The 23,601-nt window shown below is 42.9% G+C and overlaps 2 protein-coding genes across 4 annotated transcripts in view; both read left to right on the top strand.

The window, feature by feature from the left end:
- LOC133447583 (target of Myb1 membrane trafficking protein-like) overlaps positions 1–23,601 on the top strand; it is a 217,967-nt gene that overhangs the window by 129,673 nt on the left and 64,693 nt on the right. The gene's annotated exons all lie outside the window — the stretch shown is intronic.
- The window catches only part of LOC133447284 (uncharacterized), a 60,193-nt gene that overhangs the window by 2,467 nt on the left and 34,125 nt on the right, over positions 1–23,601 (top strand). For all 3 annotated transcript variants that reach the window (XM_061725927.1, XM_061725919.1, XM_061725935.1), the window contains exons 2-9: positions 1,889–2,206; positions 6,693–6,959; positions 7,095–7,385; positions 7,915–8,049; positions 9,274–9,370; positions 18,204–18,377; positions 20,866–21,042; positions 21,823–21,996. In XM_061725927.1, coding sequence (XP_061581911.1) covers positions 1,889–2,206; positions 6,693–6,959; positions 7,095–7,385; positions 7,915–8,049; positions 9,274–9,370; positions 18,204–18,377; positions 20,866–21,042; positions 21,823–21,996 — 1,633 coding nt within the window. The remainder of the gene's footprint in view (positions 1–1,888; positions 2,207–6,692; positions 6,960–7,094; positions 7,386–7,914; positions 8,050–9,273; positions 9,371–18,203; positions 18,378–20,865; positions 21,043–21,822; positions 21,997–23,601) is intronic.

Below are 23,601 nucleotides of genomic sequence, written 5' to 3'. Positions count from 1 at the left end.
ACCGTTTGAAGTAGATGGATGGTTTTGGTCTCTTTTGAAAGGTAACACTGAAGTTTTTCCCCCAACTGTCAGAATCAATGTAAGTTCTACTAGAATTGATTAATCTAAGTTTGAACACACTGAAATAGCAGGTTTTTATTTCAGCTGGAAATTTGTTTTTTAATCAGATGTCTGCAGATGAGTGTAGCTGTGACTTATTAGCTGGAAAACATAATGGCACTACAGCATGACGCATTATCTAGTGCAATTTTAAATTTGATAACAATACCACAAAAAATTAGTATTTTACACATGATTTTGTAAGATTATGTCTAGACGTTTCCAAAAATGACAATTTGGAGACGCCAAAAAGACACTTGGATAACCACGGGCATAAATCTTGAACTTTTCAACGTACAGTCATAATTTTGACCTCTAATGAAAGCTGACACTTACAGGTATCCTATCCAGATTCACTATCAATATTGCTGAATATATATATATATATATATATATATATATATATATATATATATATATATATATATATATATATATATATATATATATATATATATATATATATGTATGTATGTTTATATAAAAATACATATGAAGAGTCAAAACACGGACGCACGTTTGATTCGCTGCAGTGATTTCATGGAATGAATGGAATTCCCAGCTGTGGGTTTTATCCCGACCCCCTGAAGCGGCACATCGTTGTTTTCAGCATTTCATTGGCTATACAATGTGCCAGTCATGAGTCACGATTGCTACAAATTGGCTCATTTTTTTTCATGACAAAAGCCGGACGTGCGCGTCATTTCCATACAGGCGCTCACTCGCTAAGTCGGTGGAGGGGACGGGGAAGCTCCTGTATGGTCGGATGAGCTGTCAATCAAAAGGAGTGCAGACTCAATTTTGAGACCGCGGTCTCTTGGCTCAAACGTGCAGAGCGGAGTAAAGCCTGGATTATGGTTCTGCATTAAACCAACGCAGAGCACACGGCGTCACCGTGACGCCTTCGTGAACCCTTTGGACTTCTCCGTCACTCCATTTCGCCGCGGTGCAGTACCCCCCACGGCCGCTAGGGGGCGTGTTCTTTTCCTGAGTGGTTTATTAGACTTTTCCAGTCACAGTGAATCAAAGAGATAAGGACAACTATTGTGCAAAAAAAAAAAAAATTATAGACTAATTATGGACTGATTATGGACTGGACGGCCCGCCTGTGGGCCGTCAGAGCGGCAAGAACTGGAGTGGTCCAACCTTCAAATAACAAATGTGTTTTTCTGTTTCTATATTTTTAAACGTGTCTTCAGTCACAAGAGATGTCTGAACTCACCCACCTGAAGAGAAGAATCTTAACAGAAATCAGTGATATTTTATGTTGAGTTCATGTTTGGTAGTCAGGACGATGTACTTGGACGTTCTGTTGTCGTTTGAATGTTTTGATCTCTTCATCTATGTTGGTGATGATGCTGTTTTAAGTTCTGAAACACATTTGTTCCTGTGTGGCTTGTTTTTACTTTACACATCTGGATATTCTGAATTGACAGTGAAAACGTTTCACATGGAAGTCGTGTTTGTTCAGACTGGAAATATATTCTCACTGGCTGATGGATAAATGATTTCTCTCAGGTATGGATGGAAACAAACATAGAAAGAAAAACAGAATATTTGATTTTATCAGTTGGACAAATAGTCGTTATGTTTATCACTGCATGACAATATTTTATGGAGGTAAAAGAAAACATTCATTAATGTTCATAATTATGACCCGTCATTTTTATTCTATCAGCTTTTTTACGTGCAGATATTTCATGAAGACGTAACACAACTGTATGTTCCTCAAAGTGGCTGAGTTTCCTGTTAATGTCTTCTTCTGAATCTTCATCTGATGTTTCTACAGATACAGAGGTCTCCTGTCAGGTCAACAAGGCTTGTATCTTACCCTGCAATTTCACAGTTCATAATGAAGTTGTCATCCACTGGATTCAAGAGACTCCACCAGAGTCCCGGGTTCACTCCTACTATCGCAAACAAAACCGTCTGGGAGAGCAGCACCAGAGGTTCAGAGGAAGAACATCACTGTTTGCGGACCAGATCTTCAGAGGAAATGCTTCACTGCTGCTGAGAAGAGTGAAGATTCAGGACCAGGGCAGATATCTGTGTGACGTCAGCACCATCACTGGAAATAAGGAGAACTTCATCAACTTGAATGTGAACGGTATGTGGAGAATAAAAACCTCAGCAGATTCAGATGTTTGAGTCTGTTGCTCATGTTGGTTTTTTGTAATAAACAGAATAGAACAGATATTTACTGTTGCAGGAACAGTAAAACACAGTTTAGCAGTTCTTCCTTATTAGCATATTGTATAGGAACATTATTAACTCACTGGGTTTGTCTCAGACATGAAATAACTGAGACAAAGTTAAAATAGCTGCTAAAGTGGTTGTTAAACTCGTAACGCTACGACAGTTTCTGAGGGAATTTACACTTTTTTCAAACTGCTGTGGAGGTCGATGTTTCCATTGATGTTTCTTTTTATGAGCGTAACTCTCCTAATTCTTTCTCCACATCCGTAACTCTCTGTTGTAAGAAAAGTCTCACAGGATGAGATCAACGATAAAGAAGATCTCAACTTTGAACAAATATTGAAGAATATGGACAAAAATCTCTTTAATTTTGTACAAATAATTGTAACTGCCACCATCGCTGTTGTGAAAACAGTCAACAGAAGAACAAAAAGTCAGCGGATCATTCAAATGATTATTCAGAGGTAAAGCCCTGATGTAATGCAGTAATGCATAGTGATTAAGTTGTGTTACAGCACAACTACATTGTATAAATGAGACCAAAAACAGCTGGAAACTACATTTTGATGACTACATCACCTTCAGTAATGCAGGACACGTGCAAATGCGTTAAAAGTGTTTCCACCAGACTTTTACTATGAACTGGATTATCTATACGTCTGAATAACCACCTTGTCGCAGTGCAAAAAGGTTTTTATTAGTGCTGGCCAACGACTAAAATTTTTAATCCTAATGAATCCATGATTTCTGTAATTAACTATGCGATTAATTGCATAATAATTGCAAATTTATTCACACATTTTGTGCTGTTCTAAATTACCTCAAGGTATTATTTTTTTATGTTTTTAATACTGTTAACAACATGAGAAAGGGCAAATATGCTGCTTTTTTGCCAATGTTTATTCAACTTGACCTGAATGTAACATTCCTTCATAAATATAAACAACGTAGTCCCCAACTTTACACTTGTAAAGACTAACTTAAGATTCCTTGTTTTTTTTAAGCAGCTCAATGTCAAACAATGAATGCATCATAAACCGATGGAGGAAAATAAAAGTGCATTCTGGTGGCTTCCTGTTTTATTTTTGATACTCACCTTCTCCCTCTCAGATCATGACTTTCCCCCTTTGTGTGATTTTCCCTCCACTGTGATTGTCAACCCCGCCCCTGATTGGCTCCACCTGTGTTCCCCTACCTCATGTATAAATAGTCTGTGGCTGTATCCGAAATCGCATACTACATGCTACATACTGCAAAGTATGTACTGTATACTGCCTACTAAATGAGCGATTCAGTACGCTGCTCCAGCAGACCGTTCAAACAGCAATAGCAGCCAAGTATCCCAGAATGCATTTCGCACCAAAACGACAGCGGAAGCCGAGAGCTGTTTTAATTTCCGCTGTAACGCTGTTAATATGCCACTTTATTAAGTTTTAATATTTTTTCAGGCGTAAAAGTAACCATTAAGATCCCCAACCTGGGCTCAGTTTATTAAATAACGCCTGTTAAGAAATTTGATCCGATGTTTCGGGGATCAGAAGAGCTGCTCACCTGCCATTCAGGAGTCAAACGAACCATGTACGCCATTTCCCAGAGGTTTTGGTGGCCCTCCATGGAGCAAGAGGTTCAGGAGTATGTGGAGGCGTGCTCTATCTGCGCCCGCAACAAGACCTCCCCCAGAGCGCAGATGGGGTTGCTGCAGCCACTCCCTACTCCCACTCATCCCTGGGCTGAGATATCTCTGGACTTTGTCACGGGGCTCCCGGTCTCTCAAAGTAACACCACTGTCCTCAAAGTGGTGGACAGATTTTCTAAGATGACTCATTTCATCGCTTTGCCCAAGCTGCCATCTGCCAAAGAAATGGCTGAAATTATGATGACTCATGTGTTTCGTATCCATGGATTTCCTAAGGATCTTGTTTCAGACGTGGGGCCCCAGTTCTTCTCCAGATTCTGGAAGGAGTTCTGCAAACTCATCGGAGCCACTGTCAGCTTCAGCTCTGGGTACCACCCGGAATCGAACGGCCAGACGGAACAACCAGGAGTTGGAGACATTCAATTCAATTCAATTCAATTTTATTTATATAGCGTCTAATACAACAGATGTTGTCTCTAGATGCTTTCCAGAGATCCAGAACATGAACGTAAACATAAACATAAACATATGACATGCCAGACATGCCTTCGATGCCTGGTGTCAGAGAACCCGGCTTCCTGGAGGAAGAACCTGGTGTGGGTGGAATATGCCCACAACTCGCTCCCCACCTTGGCCACCGGCATGTCACCATTCCAGTGCTTCTTCGGTTACCAGCCCCCTGTCTTCTCAGAGACAAAGGAGATCACTGTCCCATCAGCTCACGCCATGGTCCGGCGTTGCCACTGCATCTGGGCGGCCGCCCGCAAGGTTCTTCTGCGCAGTTTGGACCGCATGAAGAGTGCTGCAGATCGGAGGCGCTGACAGGCTCCGGCATACCAGCCTGGCCAGAAGGTCTGGCTCTCTACACGGGACTTGCCTCTCCATGTCGTCTCCAGGAAACTGGCTCAGCGTTTCGTGGGTCCGTTTCCGGTGTCCAAGGTCATCGGTCCCTCTGTTGTTTGTCTGCGCCTACCCCGGTCCCTGAGGGTCCACCCCACCTTCCATGTCGGCCGGGTGGTCGACGGTGGTCCGGTCTACTCCGTCAAGGCTCTTCTGGCTGTGCGCAACGAGGGCCGAGGCAGGCAATTCCTGGTGGACTGGGAGGGCTACGGTCCCGAGGAACGATCGTGGGTCCCCGCCAGCTTCATTGTGGACCTGGACCTCATTGCTGACTTTTACCGTCGTCACCCTCAGGTGCCTGGTCAGTCAGGAGCCGTCCCTAGAAGGGGGGGTACTGTCATGTCCAAGAAACCTTAAGTTGTGTTTAGTTTTGTCTTTTTTTTTTTTTTAATATTTTTATCCCGGTTTTTTTCCCATTTTTTTACCACCCCATGCTCCTACCTACTGACAGTCCTGGGCATTGCCATCCTCCACCAACCCCGGGAGGGCCCTGCACTGAGCTCAGGTCTCCTCCTTAACCTGAGGAGTGAGCAGGCCGCATCTTTTCACCAGACAGGGTGGGGCTTCTCCGGCCGGACGTAGCGCGTGGAAGGATCACGTTATTCCGGCCGGATCCTCCCCACCCCATCTGGCGCCCCGGTTGGCCAGAGGGGGCATGTATAGCCCAGGACTGTGTGCATGTTTTTGTGAGGGTAGCTCCCACTAGCTACCCAGGGGAACACGGGGAGAACATACAAACTGTGTTTAGTTTTGTCTTGACTGTAAATCTGCATCAAAAACCACAAACGAAACACAAAACCGACACGGAGCTGACCAAAACACGAGCAGCAATCGACCCAAATCTCGATCTGATCACAGTCTAAGCTAAGCTACCGCTAACTAACCCCAAAACTACAGAGCAAGCATGCAGATGAACAAGCCAGTGTGTATGACTGTGTGTGTGTGTGTGTGTGTGTGTGTGTGTGTGTGTGTGTATACGTGCGTGTGTGTGTGTACATGTCTATGTGGCTATGAGTGTCTGTGTGTGTGTTTGTGTGTGTGTGTGTGTGTGTGTGTGTGTGTGTGTGTGTGTGTGTGTGTGTGTGCATGTATGAATATATGTATATGTGTGTGTGTGCGTGAGTGTGTGTGTGTGTGTGTGTGTGTGTGTGTGTGTGTGTGTGTGTGTGTGTGTGTGTGTGTGTGTGTGAACGTGTATACAGTATGTATGTGTGGCTATGTGTGTGTATGTGTGCATGTATGAATATATGTATATGTGTGCGTGAGTGTGTGTGTGTGTGTGTGTGTGTGTGTTTATATGTCTATGTGGCTATGTTTATGTGTGTGTGTGTGTGTGTGTGTGTGTGTGTGTGTATGTGTGTGTAATAATCCTATCAGTTTTTAAGGTTTTAAATGCGCTGGTACTATTTTCATCTTTATATCTCAGGGCGCAACATCCAATCAGATGGTCCCTGCAGTTCCCAGATCAAGACTCAGAGGCGACCGGGTCTCTTTGGTAGATGGTTCCATTTCCTGGAACAATTTCCCTTTTTGTGAATTAGAACAACTCAAACTGTTGTTGCATTTAAATCTCTGCTGAAAACATATTTCTACTCACTGGCATTAAATTCAAGTTGAGTTTTAGACCTCTTGTCTTTATATATCATCTTTAGTTGTATTTTGACTGATTATTTACAGGATATTGTTTTATTTTAGCTGTAAAAGCAGTTTTGGTAAACCTTGGTTGTTTTTAATATAAATACATTTGACCTTATATTTGAAAGAATGACCAGAAAAGTACTTTTGCAACCGATATTGAAGCGGGTGAAGTAAACAGGCGTTCAGTGACATGAACAACATTAACTGCATATTTGTCCTCCAGCTCCAGTCCAGCACATCAGCATTGAACAGGTACAAAATGAAATCTCCTGCAGCTCAGAGGGGATCTATCCTGAACCTGGACTCACCTGGACCACCAATCCTCCATCCAGCATGAACCTGCAGAAGCCACCAACAGTCCAGCAGACTGAACAGCAGCTTTACAGCATCAGCAGCTCTCTGATACTTTCAGACAGAGATAGTGACCTGGACTACATCTGCACCGTCAGCACTTCAGCAAACAGCAGGAGATCCATTTTGCTTCAACCAGGTAGAAATTACATTTAAATGTTTATGTGGTGTCTCTCAGTGCCACGAAGACCTTTACAACTGATGTTTAGTTTATTTTTCAGTTTGAGGTGTTTTGGGTTTCCATCATTCCATGTCCTGTTTACTGTAATTTCAGCTGTTATAAGTGGATCAGACACTGAAACATTCATCTCCTGCTCAACCGCCAATTATCCAATAAGGTATCTCATCTGGACATTTAACCACAAAGAGATCATCCTGACACAGAGCGGAGATGAATGCCCCTACACAGCTTCAGAGAGGTGGAAGCAGTACGTGATGACTGTATCAGAGACAGGAGGTCTCACTCTGAAGCATTTATCTTCAGTCCAGACAGGAACATACAAATGTGAACTCAGTGATGAAGAGGAAACATACGTGAAATACACCTTTCTTCACATACCAAAAGGTAAGATGGTTAAAAGTGTTAGAGCCACAATGAAAATACGTTATTAAGAGTTTAGTTTTGGTCTTGTCTAATGTTTAATTTTAATGATTAAAAGGAAAGAGTGCTCCCTGTTTGGTTATGTTAATGTCAAAAGTTGAACTGATTGTATGTATTGTATGTATTATAGCAGTCTGCTGCAGCAGTAAGTTGTCGGTGACGTAGTTCGTCAGAGCAACAGTCTTTGACCGTGACGTCACACAACTGCATCCATCTCCTGCTATAGATGGGGACTTTTAATGTTGCTAAATAATTCTGAATTATTTGTTTTAGTAAATAGTTGAAACTTTCAAAGAACTCCTGTGTCACTGACTTTAGCTCAAGAACTGGTCATAAATCAATAAAACAGATTTAAGAAACTGCAGCTACAAACAGTAACAGAGAGTTGTGAAGGTTCATGTGTGCTGTGATCTGTTGAGACTCTGGTTCAAATCACTGACATCAAAAACACAAACACTGTCATTTTAATTCTTGTTGTGTTTTTCTGCTGCAGACTGGACTGGAGTTATTGTAGGAGTTGTGGTGGGTGTCCTGCTGGTGGTCTTGGTTTCTGGAATTGTCGTTTACAAACTACACAAATACAGGAAAAGGTGGAAAGAAAGGAGAAGGAGGAAAAAAATAGAAGAAGGTAAAGATATTGTTTCATAATTTGTCTGTGTAAATACGAAGGATGCAGGATATTGAATATTTGCTAATATCTTATATGCCGGTAATTTGAATGAAGTTTTTTCAGACTGTTGATACTCCTGATATATACAGCTAAACTTCTGCTGCAATACTTGATACTGACATTAAATCTGAGTAGAATTGAGATGCTCTTACCATGTCAGCTGTATTTATTTTTTATCTTAAAGAGCACAAATAGTCCCCATTACTAATAATTAATTCCAAGTTAGTGAGCTTCCTCTGATTCACACACATAACTCGCAAGTAACGCCACGTCTGGAAACACCAACTGGGAATTGTGTTGTGAGGCTCAATGTAGTTCACAGATCTGTAAAACCCAACATCTGTAACAGCTGTAAAAGGCTGGTTATCCAGAGCAATAAGTTCCAGATGTTTGTTAGTAATGTCGTTAGGTTGGTCGCGCTCCCACTTTCTTGCCTTTGTTAGAGGAGCGATGTGTAATGTGAAGCCAGGATTAAATTCATACTCCAATAAAATGGGGGCAGTATAGCTGCATTTTTTCAGTCACACTTTTCTTTTTCTCAACCATCATTTCTAAAACCATCTCTGTTTCTGAACCGTCTTCCTCAGTTGGTGTTTGTGTTTCTGTGGTTGCAATTCTGAAACGAGTCAAATCAGTGCCGTTAATCTACTGCGAGAAGACTGGACATCGTCCAGATCAATACATTTGGCTTTGACTTAATCATACATATGGATTTCTGCGAGTGTGAATGTTGCACGGCGACTGCTACTGGGCCCCGACCGACAGGATAGAGAGGACACGGAGTTTAGTGCAGAACCCTTTATTTGCCAAAACACACTCACACGTGCCCAAGCACCTTCTCCCACAGCAGCAGACCACCCGTGTCAGCAGCAGCTTCTCCTCCCTTATCAAGGCTGGCAGGGTGGAGAGGCTGACGGGCCACACCTGTGTCCCGTCAGCCTGAGTGGCTGCAGCTCCTCCACCCTGCCACAGTGAATATACAGTATATATATGAAATGTCTGCTCAGTGTTTAGTGTTTGAACACCATGACACCAAACAGCAGTCAGCACTTTTTACCCTATAAACATTCAGACTGACTGATTAACGATTGAAGACACTTCTGATGTTAATTACAGGACATTTTTCGGGTCAGTTTCATTAGTGTTTTTGTTTTTATTGTTATTGTTGATTTATATTTTCAGAGGAGGTTCTGGTTCAGTTGGGCATGGAGGAGCATGACTCAACAGAAGGGGATCAACAGGGACTGATCTCAGCTATGAAGGACCGCAGAAAAGTTCAGTGAGTCCAGATTTGATCAATAACACAATCAGTTTGTGTGGATTAACAGCTGAGTTCCTTTAATATTGTTTTTTGTCGTCAAAATGAGAACTTTTATACACAGATGTGTTTGTTTATTCTGGGTCACCTCAAGTCAACTCAACCACAGGTTCATATTTCAAATACTTGTGTAGTAAAGGCCCCAAAGTCATGTGAGGCTTCTCTTTGACAAGTTAGGCACTTAGGTGTGTGTGTGTGTGTGTGTGTGTGTGTGTGTGTGTGTGTGTGTGTGTGTGTGTGTGTGTGTGTGTGTGTGTGTGTGTGTGTGTGTATATATTAGTGGTGGGGAAAAAAATCGATATTGCAATATATTGTTGCGCTCTCTGTCGCAATAAATAATTGATAAACGGACGGCAAGTATCGATATTTTATTACAACACACATAATGGATTTACGCGGTTTTCACCGCACTATTGTTCATGCATATCAATTTGTCCAGCTGTGTTTACATTTACAAGACGAGGAGGCAGTGAGGTATTATGCAAGATTAAGTTGCTTACTGACTTTTCAGTATTAGAAACAAAGCAGTGCACTGTCCTGGTTTATATAAAACCTGTTATTAATGTTCATGCACTTTAATTTGTCCAGCTGTACAGTGTTTACATTTACAAACCGGATTCGGTTGAAGTTGGGAAATTTTGTAAAATGTAAATAAAAACAAAATACAATGATTTGAAAATCCTTTTCAACCTATATTCAATTGAATACACTACAAAGACAACATATTTAATGCTCAAACTCTTTATTTTATTTTATTTTTCAAATAATACTTAAAGAGCATATTGCAGGTTGGAGACCCCTGTGAATCAATGTGTGGGAAAATAATGTAGGAACTGAATTTTCATTGAAATACGCATAAATATATATACTACAGTGACCTCCGGAGTTGTTTTTGTGAGAGTATTTTACTTCCGCATCTGAAAAAGCTGAACCGGAAGTGACGTGGCACCAGGGAGCGCGGTGAATTTCAACAATAGTAAAAATAATGGATCTTAATGTTAGTTGTGACACTGAAGAGGTTGTGAATGTGTATTCACACCAATATGACAGGCCACAGCCTTATAATTACGAACCCGTTAGGGCCCCCACATTCTTTTGATTGACAGCTGAAACTCGCTTTTTAAAAGGCTGATTTATGGGTCCGCGTTACACCAACGCAGACACTACGGTGTAGGTTACGCGGCGACGCACCGAACGCTGCGTGCGCCGCGTACCCTACACCGTAGGCTACGCCGTCGATTTTACGCGGAACCATAAATCAGCCTTTATTCACTGCAGCACCCGCCCGTGCGCTCCTGAAAGAAACTCCGAAAAATAACTCCTAAAAGATGGGTGAGTACTTGTAATCTGTCTACGTTTGTACTTTCTAAACAGAAAACAAGCTTATTATCTTCTCTTTTTTCTGATTAAATGCATCCAAAATAGCCGGGTATTTTTTAAACCGAATATTTCCCCCCCTTCGTTTATAAAATAATTTGTATCCACATTACATAGTTGTTAAAAAAAAAAAAAACCTTCCACACATAACCGAAGATATGCGTTTTCGACCACATTCATAAGCATTCCAAACCTGTAGATCATCTGTTCTTCCGGCCTCCGGGCCACCTCTGCGGCGCAGCTTCCCCGGGAGCGGCGTCTCCTTCTCGGGTAACGAGCTCGAGTCCACCCGTGTCCGCCGCGGAGCTGCCGCGTTAAATTCACGCAGGGTAGGGTACGGCGTAGGGCTGCGCATCGCCATGTACCCTACGGCGTAGGGTCTGCGTCGGTGTAACCATGGGCGCAATTTCCACTGGGGACAGGGGGGACATGTCCCCCCCACTTTTCAAAATCATGTTTTTGTCCCCCCCACTTTTTACAGTTTAAAAACTAACGGTAGGCTCAGCCTGTAATTGCGAATCATCAAGACACCCTGTTCAAAGGTACTGACGGCACGGCAGCCCTGCTCTCCCTCCTTCCTCCTCCCCTCCCCTCTCCCATCAGTGCTGCTCAAGGCTGATTTATGGTTCCGCGTTAAATCGACGCAGGGCATACGGCGTAGAGTACGCGGCGACGCGCAACGTACAGTGCGCGTAGGTTCTGCGTCGATTTAACGCGGAACCATAAATCAGCCTTCACAGACAGACAGCCAGGACGTGCCGCAGAAATGAAGAGGAGCCGGCAGCTCAGTTTAAAATCCATTTTTTGCAGCGGGACAAAAAAGCAGTAGCGCTGCTGTATTGCAGGTAGGCTGTGCAGAGATGAGTAGACAAATATTACTCAACGTTACTTTATACACTATTGTTGCTAGCTAGCTAAGATGTAGACTGTGAGTGAGTGAGAGAAAGAGAACCAACACTATAATACCCCCCCTCCCCTCACTCTCTGACACACACACACACACACACACACACACACACACACACACTTACACACAGAGAGCTTGAAGGTGACAACAAACTGCCAGGAAAAGGCTATTAGTATTGTTACTTTAGAACAATATTACTCCAAGTGAAAAGTACTTTGCATTAAAACTACTCTTAAAAGAACAATTTATCCAAAACCTTGATTTGATTTGATTTATTTTATTTTTGTACATTTTTTGTTGTAAAAAAAGAAGAAACAACACTTCATGAGAAGTTTAAGAAAACAAAACAAGGAATTTCATCCTTCAAAACTTGATAAATTGATTTACATGTGGCAAAAAAGGAGTAGGAAGAAGTGTAAACTTAAATAGGAAGAAGTGTAAACTTAAACCTTACTCAAGCAAATGTAACTGAGTACTACCCACCTCTGGTTATGTGTGTTGTATAGAGTATGGAAAGCACATTTTCCCTCTGCTGTTACTTCACTAACTGTAATGTCGGACTTACACCACAGTATGTAAATCCTACATTAACTTCTCACATAGTCATTTTCACATAAGGTCAGGTATAATTTTAGAAAAAATTCTAACCTGCAATATGCTCTTTAACTTGGAATTTCATGGCTGCAACACTTGCAGTAGAAGTTGGGAAAGGGCATGTTTACCACTTCGTTAAATCACCTTTCCTTTTAATAACACTCAATAAACGTTTTGGAAGAGAGGAGACTAATTCTCTTAGCTTCTCATGTGGAATTCTTTCCCATTCTTGCTTGATGAACCGCTTCAGTTGTTCAACAGTCCGGGGTCTTCTCTGTCGTATTTTACGCTTCATAATGCGCCACACATTTTCAATGGGAGACAGATCTGGACTGCAAGCGGGCCAGGGGAGAACCTGGACTCTTTTACTTCCAAGCCACGCTGTTGTAACACGTGCAGAATGTGGCTTGGCATTGTCTTGCTGAAATAAGCAGCGGCGTCCATGAAAAAGACGTGGCTTGGATGGCAGCATATGTTGCTCCAAAATCTGTATGTACTTTTCAGCATTTATGTTCCTTCACAGAAATGTAAGTCTCCCATGCCCTTGGGAACTAATACCCCCCCAAACCAACACAGACGCTTTTGAACTTTGCCTTGATAACAGTCCGGATGGTTCCGCTTCCTCTTTGGTCCGGAGGACACAACGTCCAGTGTTTCCAAAAAACTATTTGAAAAGTGGACTCATCAGACCACAAAACACTTTTCCATTGTGCATCAGTCCATTTTACATGAGCTCGGGCCCAGATAACCCGGCGGCGTTTCTGGATGTTGTTCATAAACGGCTTTTGCTTTGCATGGTAGAGTTTTAACCCACACTTACTGATGTAGTGACCAACTGAATTTACTGACAGTGGTTTTCTGAAGTTTTCCTGAGCCCATTTGGTGATATCCTTTACACACTCATGTGGGTTTTTAAGGCAGTGCCGTCTGAGGGAACGAAGGTCACGGTCATTCAGTCTTGGTTTCCGGCCGTGGCGCTTACGTGCAGTGATTTCACCAGATTCTCTGAACCTTTTGATGATATTATGGACCGTAGATGTTGAAATCCTTAAATTCCTTGCAATTTTGCTTTGAGAAATGTTGTTCTTAAACTGTTCAACTATTTTTTCACGCAGTTGTGGACAAAGTGGTGACCCTCGCCCCATCCTTACTTGTGAATGACTGAGCATGTTTGGGGAGGCTCCTTTTATACCCAATCATGGAACCCACCTGTTCCCAATCAGCCTGATCACATGTGGGATGTTCCAAATAGGTGTTTGATGAGCTTTTCTCAGCTTTCTCAGTATTTTTTGACACCTTTCCCAACTTCTACTGGACGTGTTGCAGCCATGAAATTCGAAGTTAACTATTATTTGGCAAAAAACAATTAAATGTATCAGTTTGAACATTAAATATGTTGTCTTTGTAGTGTATTCAATTGAATATAGGTTGAGAAGGATTTTCAAATCGTTGCATTTAGTTTTTATTTACATTTTACCAGGCGCGTCATTTACGCCGGGGACGGTGGGGACGCGTCCCCACCACTTTGTCTGACGAGCAGATTTGTCCCCACCACTTAAAAAAAAAAAAAAAAAAAAAAAAAAAAAATTAAGTAAGACGCGATTTGTCCCGTATTTTCATTAACGCCCCATACACACGTCTGTCACACACACACACACACACACACACACACACACACACACACACACACACACACACACACACACACACACACACACACATCAACACTAAATTTATCAATAATGAACAAAATAAAACACATGAAACATTAAGGCCAGCAAAATCTTAGTGGCGGGACAACAGGACCTGCTGCGTCTGTGCCCGATCTGTATATGTGTGTGACAGACAGCGCTGCGGGGAGCTTCACCTCCAGGTAGGGCTTGGGAATTGGGAATTAAAAGTTGCGTTCTGCAGGCCCGGTTCTACGAGGGTGCATAAGCAAGCATTGCACCCTCATTTTATGTGTCTTCATGCTCAGTTGAAAAGACGAAAAGTCTGAAAAAACTGACAAATGCGCCTGATTTATGGTTCCGCGTTAAATCGACGGCGTAGCCTACGGCGTAGGTTACGCAGCGTCGCGTACCGTACGTTCGCATCCCTGCGTATCCTAGGCCGTACGCTTTGCGTTGGTGCAACGCGGAACCATAAATCAGCCAGTGTCCGTCACTCATCTGCTTCCAGCGCGCAGATTCCTGCAGCAGCAAGACGCTGCTCTCTGCTGCTCCGTTAACACAAAGTAACCGTGGATATTCAGAAGTGGTTCAGCACAACGACATAAACAAGTTTACAGGACTGTCTCAGAAAATTAGTATATTGTGATAAAGTCCTTTATTTTTCTGGAGTCTAAAAATGTCATACATTCTGGATTCATTACAAATCAATTGAAATATTGCAAGCCTTTTATTATTTTAACATTGCTGATTATGGTTTACAGTTTAAGATTAAGATTCCCAGAATATTCTAATATTTTGAGATAGGATATTTGAGTTTTCTTAAACTGTAAGCCATGATCAGCAATATTAAAATAATAAAAGGATATGTATATGATGTTTCCGACGACCTAAATAAGACCGCGCAGATGGCTTTTAATATGGGGACAATATCGCGTCAATACGCATCATCTAATGCAATGCCTATTATTTATCATGAAACCTCAATTCGGAAGTAATGGGCGTAGCTCGTACCCAGCACTTTTCAAACCTTACTCAGGTTTATGGTAAATGTCCCCAGCACTTCTGAAATCAAACTGACGCCCATGCATTTTACACAATTTCCCAACTTCAACCGAATCTGGTTTGTACAAGCCTAAGGAGGCAGTGAGGCATTATCCAAATGCACTTTCTTTGTACATTGTATGAAGTTTTGGCATTGAATAAATGCATAACTACAGACATTTTCCTTTTTATGGGTATTTTTTCTTTTTCAGTCACATCTATCGTGATATATCGTTGATGAAACTTCTTACAATATATTGAATATTGTAGATATTGTCTATCGTGATATTATCGTTATGGTGGGCCACATATCGCCACAGTATTGAATCGTGAGTATATGTATGTATATATATATATATATATATATATATATATTTATATATATACCCGATTAATCGCACATTTATTCACACATGTTTTGCTGTTCTAAATTACCTTAAGGTATGTTTTTATACTGTTATACTGTTTTTCATACAGTTAACACCATGAAAAAGGGCAAATATGCTGCTATATGCCAATGTTTATTCAACTTTCCACAAAAAAAGCTTTTGACCTGAATGTAACGTTCCTTCATAAATACTGTACAAACACAATGTAGTCCCCAACTTTACACACGTAAAGACTAACTTAAGATTACTTCTTTTTTTAAGCAGCTCAATGTAAAACAATGAACCATATGCATCACAAACATTGTACAAGAAGTGCATTGGTCAGTTAAAGTTATTCTATGCAACTTCCTAGAGCTAGCAAGAATTTTTGAAAGAGGCACCTCTAAGCCCCGCCGAATGATACGGATTGGTCCAGGTCCAGGAAGGGAAAGAACCAATCAGATGCCTTCATTTTAAACCACGTCCCCCCGCCCTGTCCCATGTGCGCACTCGCTTCCAGCCGCCCGTGTCCACTTCCCACGGGTCCTCCTGGGCTCACAGTGTCCCAGTGTAACCCCCTCCCTCGGAGGGGCCACGGAGCTCAGCAGTTATTTCCAGAGCGGCTCGGTCCCGCTGTGTGAGAGCGGGGAACAGAGCATTGGTCCGGGCTGCTGCTGCAGCAGCTCCTGCAGCAGCAGCCCGCGGGGACACAAAGCTGTATAGGGTCCCGAGCTACCGGGACCCCATACAGCTCGGAAGCTGTATGGGGTCCGTGGGGATGTAGGCGTCTCCATCACGGCGAGAGCGGAGAGCGCCGGTGCACGGCACGGCACCGCAGCGGCTGGGGGAGCACCAGCCGGGGACGCGGCGGGAGCACACACACACACACATAGCCACAGCTACGCCGTAGGGTACGCCGTAGGCTACGGTGTAGCCGTGGCTTTAGAGCCTGCAGCGCACCGCAGCGCTGCTGTGCCGTGCTCCGGCGCTCTCCAGGATGGAGACACCGGTGGGCACGATGCATGTTTGGGTGGGCACAGCCCCCCCCTGCCCCCCCTAAAACCGGCCTCGCTTACAGGTGAATGAGACATGGGGTAGTTTTGCTGTAAATGTGCTGTCCAAAATGTTTAATAATCGTATGCGCGTTCGTGTTTGTGGGGGCGAGGCTTTGGACGGAGCGCTCGTGGGTGGGGGCGGGGGGGGGGCGGGGCTTAGAGGAAGCGCCACTTTCAAATCTTGCTAGCTCTAGGAAGTTGCATAGAATAACTTTAATTTTCCATGTCATTATGTCTAACCTCATATGGAGGCAAATAAAAGGCTAAAAAAATATCCCCTTCTCCTAAAGGCTCAGTTATGGTTCTGCGTCAAACCAACGCAGAGCACACGCCGCAGCCGTGACGCCGTGCTGAACCCTTCAGACTTCTCCGTCTCTCCATTTGGTCGCGGTGCAGTACCCCCCGCGGCCACTAGTTAGCGATCTTTTTCTGAATGGTTTATCCAACTTTTTCCGGTCACAGTAAATCAAAGAAATAAGGACAACTATTGTGCAAAAAACAAAAACAAAAAAAATCACACATAAACGAAGAAAAGCTTCGCTTTCAAACGAACCAATCACAGCCCTCTCGGTCTGCGTGCGCTCGGCGTCTCCTCGACGCGTAGTTACAATTTTCAGGAGGTGCACGTCAGAGACGGCGCAGGTGATGGCGTGTCCTCTGCGTCGATCCAAACCACACGCCGTAGGCACGGCGTCATTTTGACGCAGAAGCATAACTGAGCCTTAAGTGGGATAAGAACAGGGTGATACAAAAAGTAAACTTTTTTGCAAGCTGCTATCCAGCGTGGTCTGAATTTGACGAGGGCGGGGCGGGGGTGTATTCTCTGCATCGGCCCTGTGTTTGGTTGCAAGTGTATTTGAGACTCGACATACTTCAATGGTAATTCATTTCAAATCGACAGTACATGCAAATAACTTTAGTCTTGTCCAGCGAACCATCTGGCATCTTTGTGAAAGTGAACTTGCCGTTCAAAAGTTTTTTTTGTTTTTTTTTATCCTGCGCATTAATCGTGCATTAAAAAAATTGTCGGCATTAAGAGGACTTTAAGTTAACACGTTATTAAGTACATAAAATAAAATCTTATATTAATAAAATAAAATAATCTTATATTATTGGATAAATAAAACCCTCAAATGAACAAGAAAATATAATTTATTTCATCTGGGTATTTATTGATTGATGATCAATAATCATCAGTCATTAATTACACTTTCATCAGCAGGTGAACAGACATAGAACAGAAACATAAATGCAGATGTTTTTGTCGTTGGCTGGTCTGGATCATTCAGCTGTGTGTTAAACTAATGCCAAGAAGATAAGACATCAGCAATAGTAATAGAGAAGCCATTATTGTTGAACATAAATCTGGAGAGAGTTATAAAATCTTTTTCAAATTAACATAATTAGAATTTAGCGGACTACAGTGAGAAAAATTATTTAGAGAGACATGAACACAATATACAAAAACAACAACAAAAAAACAAATATATGGGTCAATAAAGCTGTAAATATATTTTAAAAGATCCTTTAGCTGAATACTTGAGGAAAGTTCAGCTCCACACTTGTTCATTTTCATTCAATATTGAAAGTTGAAGAGTTTTTTTTTCCTAAATCAGATGTTTTCATTTTGACTGGGGGATCAGATTACCGACAGACCGTAGACATTGAAGCCTGAACGTAACGCCATGTTCCCTTCATCTGAAGATGTCCGCAGATGAGACAGCAGTTTTTTTATAACAAATTTTATTAGAACTGAAATCATATTTTCTCTCATCACAGGTTTGTTGGTTGTAAATTCTCAAAGACTCACTATAAAGTTATTGCATCCGCTTTGAAGTCTAAACCCTCCCGTCTGAGAGAACTGGACCTGAGTGACAGCCGCCTGGAGGATTCAGGAGTGAAGCTTCTGTCTGGTGGACTGGAGAGTCCAAACTGTACACTGGAGTCTCTGAGGTCAGTTCATGGAGAAGTTTCTACATTAATCCAGTTGTAATCCTCCAAAGATGTAACAAAATCATTTTAATCCCAAAAATTAAAAAAAAAAAAAAAAAAAAAAAGATTTAACATAAAAAATCTCTCATATTTAGTTTATTTTGTAAATATTCTGGCTGAACATCTGAAGAATTCATTTAAACCCCCTCAGAAAAATCACTTTATTTTATTTCTTATGTTTTTGTTAGTTTTTTATTCCAACTCTTGTCAGGTTGTAAACAGGAAGAAAAAACAGTTTATATCAGACATGAGAATGAATCAGCTCAAATGTGATTTTCTAACAGACTTTTCTGGGCTTCTGTGAGATCTTCCATCAGTAGTTTCAACAGCTGGATCAGCTGGATCAGCTGCCCCCTTCCCTTCCTGAAACTCCAGAGAACTTCATCCAGAGGTGGAAGCTGCTGTATGTGACCTTTACATGTCAGCTTCATGACGGGTCACCTCCTCCCTGATCTCACACATCTTTGCTCCTTTCTGCTGTGTTTTCTTCCCCTGAGTTTCAGACAGGGAGGTTATTAAAACCAACACTTGGAGCTCAGTGTCTTCAGTCATTAATCACCAACATGTTTGACCAGATGAAAACCTGCTTTTGTGGGAATTGCAGAAAAACGCGGAGACAATTTCCCATTCGAAAAACGTGTGTTGTTTATTGAATAACCTCAGAACACTGAAACTACAAAATGGAGCTGTCCAGCAGCTAAAACCGCATGGAGCTCAACGTCGTGACCACATTTAAAGGGGCCATATCCCTAAACCGTCATAGTTGCATGAAGGAGAACATGCTGCATTTTATAATAAGGTGTGTAGAACCACACTTAATAAACAAGGTGAATTATGTCCGTAACATTCACTACACTTTAGTAAATCACTGACTCTGGATGGAAAACGGCAGTGAGCTGCGTGTTGAGACGATATCAATGAAATGTTGGTGTTTAAATTGTAAAACTGCACCAGAATATCCTGTTGATCTGATGAGCTTTAACTAATGAACACATTGATCTGTCATTGATTACTTTTAACAGCAGAAATCAGTCTCAGAGATTAGGGATTATTCCACCAGAATAGCAAGGGCTGTTATTACTGGTGAATAATGTTGAAGGCCTTACAGTTCGGCTCTAACTCTGTCAAACAGCCATTGTGACGAAATCCGGGCAAACAACACAAACAACTTCTCATTAAAATCAATCAGAATTTATTTACATCAGGTACCAAGCAGATGGTAAAGCGATACCCAAATAAATCCTGATGGCACACTACGTTAAAACATAAAACACTAATTATCAAAAAAAACAAGAATAAAAATGAAACATTAACTGCATGAATGGAAAAGAAATCAAAAACAATAAACACGTGATACAAAACGATCATCTATGGTTCAAAACAACGTGGTTGCACGTGGCCCTGTGGTGTTTAAAGATGGCGGCGCCCTCGCCACGCCACGTGCAATCAGACCGGATGATAAACACGGCATTTAAACTGTGAATAACTGGCGGAAAATGGCGCCACAAAATAAACGAACACAATAATAATGATGCTGGTAGTTGCCGGCGTTACACAGTAATACGAACAGTAACTTCATTAAACACAAATTTAGCTCTGAACCGCTCTAGATTACACTGATCGCCCAAAACACATAAACCTCACGCCTTCCCCATCTGGGGCTGCGGGTTCTGCCGGGGTTCCAGTCCGCGCGCTGCGTGACGTCATCAGCGCCTGGCCAGTGATTGGACGCGCGCCCTTCGGGCGCCGCCCCCCCCAACGCACACTGGTCCTTGTAGTTTTCCAAGGCGGCCATTTTAGGAGGCACATTAAAGCCGATTTCGGGTTGAGCCGGCTTTAAAGTCAAATTCACATTCACAAAATGTTCATTAGCATTCATAAGTTCAGAGTTCACATGAGCACATGAACGGTAGTCAAACATTATTAATCTGAAGCTTTTGACCAGAACCTTTGACTCCCCCTTCTGGAAGTAACGAGCCGCAGGAATAATAACAGTCAGGCATCACAACAACACGGTAACAGAAGAAGAGGGAGGCTGCATCTTACCTGCAACATGATCAGGCTTAGTATGTACAACATGCCTTCATGAACTTTCATCTCTTTTCAGATTCAGATTTAGACTTTTTATTGTCATTATACAGGGCACAACAAAATTAAAGGCAGTATGTTTCTAGAACTTTATGAAGTTCACTGGATTTTCAGGAAGGACGGGACAATTTTGATAAACTGCTGAAAAAGCATTAACATTGATCAACATAACTTCATTGATGACAAAGCAGATGGAATATGAGATGATGAATAAATTAGGTAACATCCAGTCAGCAGCTGGTAAATGAACCTAAATGTTATAACGTCTCCGTCAGAAACCACATGTCTTCATGTCAGCTGAACTGATGTAAAGAAAAAAACATATCTGATTAGATTTTTATTTCCTTGCTTCTTTATTCAGATTGGAGAACTGGAGTTTGTCAGAGATCAGCTGTTCCTCTCTGGTCTCAGCTCTGAAGTCCAACCCCTCCCATCTGAAACTTCTGGACCTGAGCAGGAATGACAACCTGCAGGATTCAGGAGTGAAACATCTGTGTGGATTTCTGGAGAGTCCAGACTGCAGACTGGAGACTCTGAGGTCAGACACCATGTTTTAGTTGTGTGTCCTTCATCAGAAACAAAACATCCAACGAGAACATCAGAAACATTGTGTTGAAACTATGTTGTCACTCAATCAACTTTTTCAGAGAAAATGTTTGAAAAAACTCCTAAACAGACAAATTGATTAATTAAGAAATGTCTCCTTAAAAACATGGAAATTATGAATATTGTTCATTTATTCATCATTTATGGGAAAAAACTAAGATTTTTACATCAAAAATGAGCTTCAATAAACTTTTACCTTATTTTAATATTTACATAGAAAGACTGATATTTGAATTTAAATTCAATCAAAACTGTTTCTGCCATTAAAAACTGCACAAGTTCCAGATACCATCACTGGAGAAGAGATGTCTTTCCTGAATGCTGAATAAATGCAGACGTTCCCACCTGTCCTGAAACTCTTTCTCTGCTCACAAAGTCCTACTACGAATAAAAACTTTATCACCAAAACATTGTTTACAAACAGATGGGTTATTATTTGTGATAGAAACACGTGACATGAATGGACTTTACATGGTCTAGACTGTCGTCCTCATCACTGACTTTATTGAAATCAGCACAAACTCAGAATTTTCTTATCATCAAGTCAATAATACTGAAGAGAAATATATGCAGACTATTGATCACATGTGTGACATCAATATGAACATCAGCCTTCATAAAGTCCATCACCTTTCTAATTCTCATCTATATGGAGCATGTAAAATGATGAAAATTATGCTGAATTGTAATTTATCTTTTATTCTTTATTCAGATTGGAGAATTGCAGGTTGTTAGAGATCAGCTGTTCTTCTCTGGTCTCAGCTCTGAAGTCCAACCCCTCCCATCTGAAACATCTGGACCTGAGTCTCAACGACCTGCAGGATTCAGGAATGGAACATCTGTGTGGATTTCTGGAGAGTCCAGACTGCAGACTGGAGACTCTGAGGTCAGACATGTTTTAGTTGTGTGTTCAGATGAATATGATGGCAGAGTCATCGGAGAACCTCTGTAGGTGGCAGTTTGTTGTGTGGTGGGTGAAGTCGGCCATGTAGACGGTGAAGAGGAGGGGGGCCAGGACGGTCCCCTGTGGCGCTCCTGTGCTGCAGACCACCGTGTCAGACACACGGCCTCTTGTCCTCACAAACTGTGGTCTGTTTGTGAGGGGGTCCAGGACCCATGATGTCAGCTGGTTCCAGACTCCAGCATGATGCAGTTCTGGCTGGATGGTGTTGAAAGCACTGGAGAAATCATAGAACATCATCCTCACAGTGCTTCCAGCCCGCTCCAGGTGGGACAGAGACCTCTGCATGAGGAAGATGATGGCGTCATCAACCCCGATGCTCGGCCGGTAGGCGAACTGCAGGGGGTCGGCGGAGCAGCTCACCAGGGGGTGCAGGTGGTGGAGGACCAGCCTCTCCAGGTGGGGGAGGACCAGCCTCTCCAGGTGGTGGAGGACCAGCCTCTCCAGGTGGGGGAGGACCAGCCTCTCCAGGTGGTGGAGGACCAGCCTCTCCAGGTGGTGGAGGACCAGCCTCTCCAGGTGGTGGAGGACCAGCCTCTCCAGGTGGGGGAGGACCAGCCTCTCCAGGTGGGGGAGGACCAGCCTCTCCAGGTGGTGGAGGACCAGCCTCTCCAGGTGGGGGAGGACCAGCCTCTCCAGGTGGTGGAGGACCAGCCTCTCCAGGTGGGGGAGGACCAGCCTCTCCAGGGTCTTTGCCAGGTGGGATGTCAGGGCCAACGGCCGGTAGTGGCTGGAGTCGCTGGGGCGAGATGACTTGGGCACCGGTACCACGCAGGACGTCTTCCACAGCTTTGGTACCCTGTGCAGCCTCAGGCTCAGGTTGAACATGTGCTCCACGATCCTGCTGCCTGTAGCAGGATCTGAGCAGCCTGGAGGTGATGCCATCTGGACCCGTTGCTTTCCTCACCTTGAGCCTGGCAGGTCCTCTCTCCACCTGGGCTGTGGAGAGCACCATGCTGGGTGGGGGTGTGGTGAGTGGGCTGGGCGGGGCTGCAGGGAGGGGGGTTGGTGGGTTCGATGGAGTAGGGAGTGGGCAGAGGGGTTGTGGAGGGGGGGTAACAGGGAGGAGGGTTGAGGTGTGAGTCTTTGGAGCAGCAGAGGCTCCCGTCGGGGGAAGAAGTTGCAGCAGGGCTGGGTGGGTGGGGGGATGGGTGGCTGGTTGTTCAAACCGGTTGAAAAAACCTGTTCAGGTCATTCACCCACTCCTGGGCCCTCATTTATCAACCGTGCGTACGCACAGATCTGTGCGTAAAGCGTGCATACGAGCATTCTCAGGCAAAGTATGGTATTTATCAACATGTATTAGTGCGCAGAAACATGTGTAAATATACGCACAGCTCCGACCATGCGTACACACAAAACCTAGTGGTAGAACAGTGAAACTACAAATAGAACCCATTAAAAGAGTCTCAAACTTTACATGTGAAGTTTGAGATCGCTGAACTGTGACTGAACGGGGAACATGTGCACATGTTCCCCGTTTCCTCCAATTAATAAAAATTCTCCATAAGTAATTCAGACATTTTGAAT

Source organism: Cololabis saira, chromosome 1 (assembly GCF_033807715.1).
Source record: "Cololabis saira isolate AMF1-May2022 chromosome 1, fColSai1.1, whole genome shotgun sequence".
In the NCBI taxonomy this organism is placed as follows: domain Eukaryota; kingdom Metazoa; phylum Chordata; class Actinopteri; order Beloniformes; family Belonidae; genus Cololabis; species Cololabis saira.
Note: the sequence above shows the minus strand (reverse complement) of the source record. Positions and strands in the feature narration are given on the sequence as shown.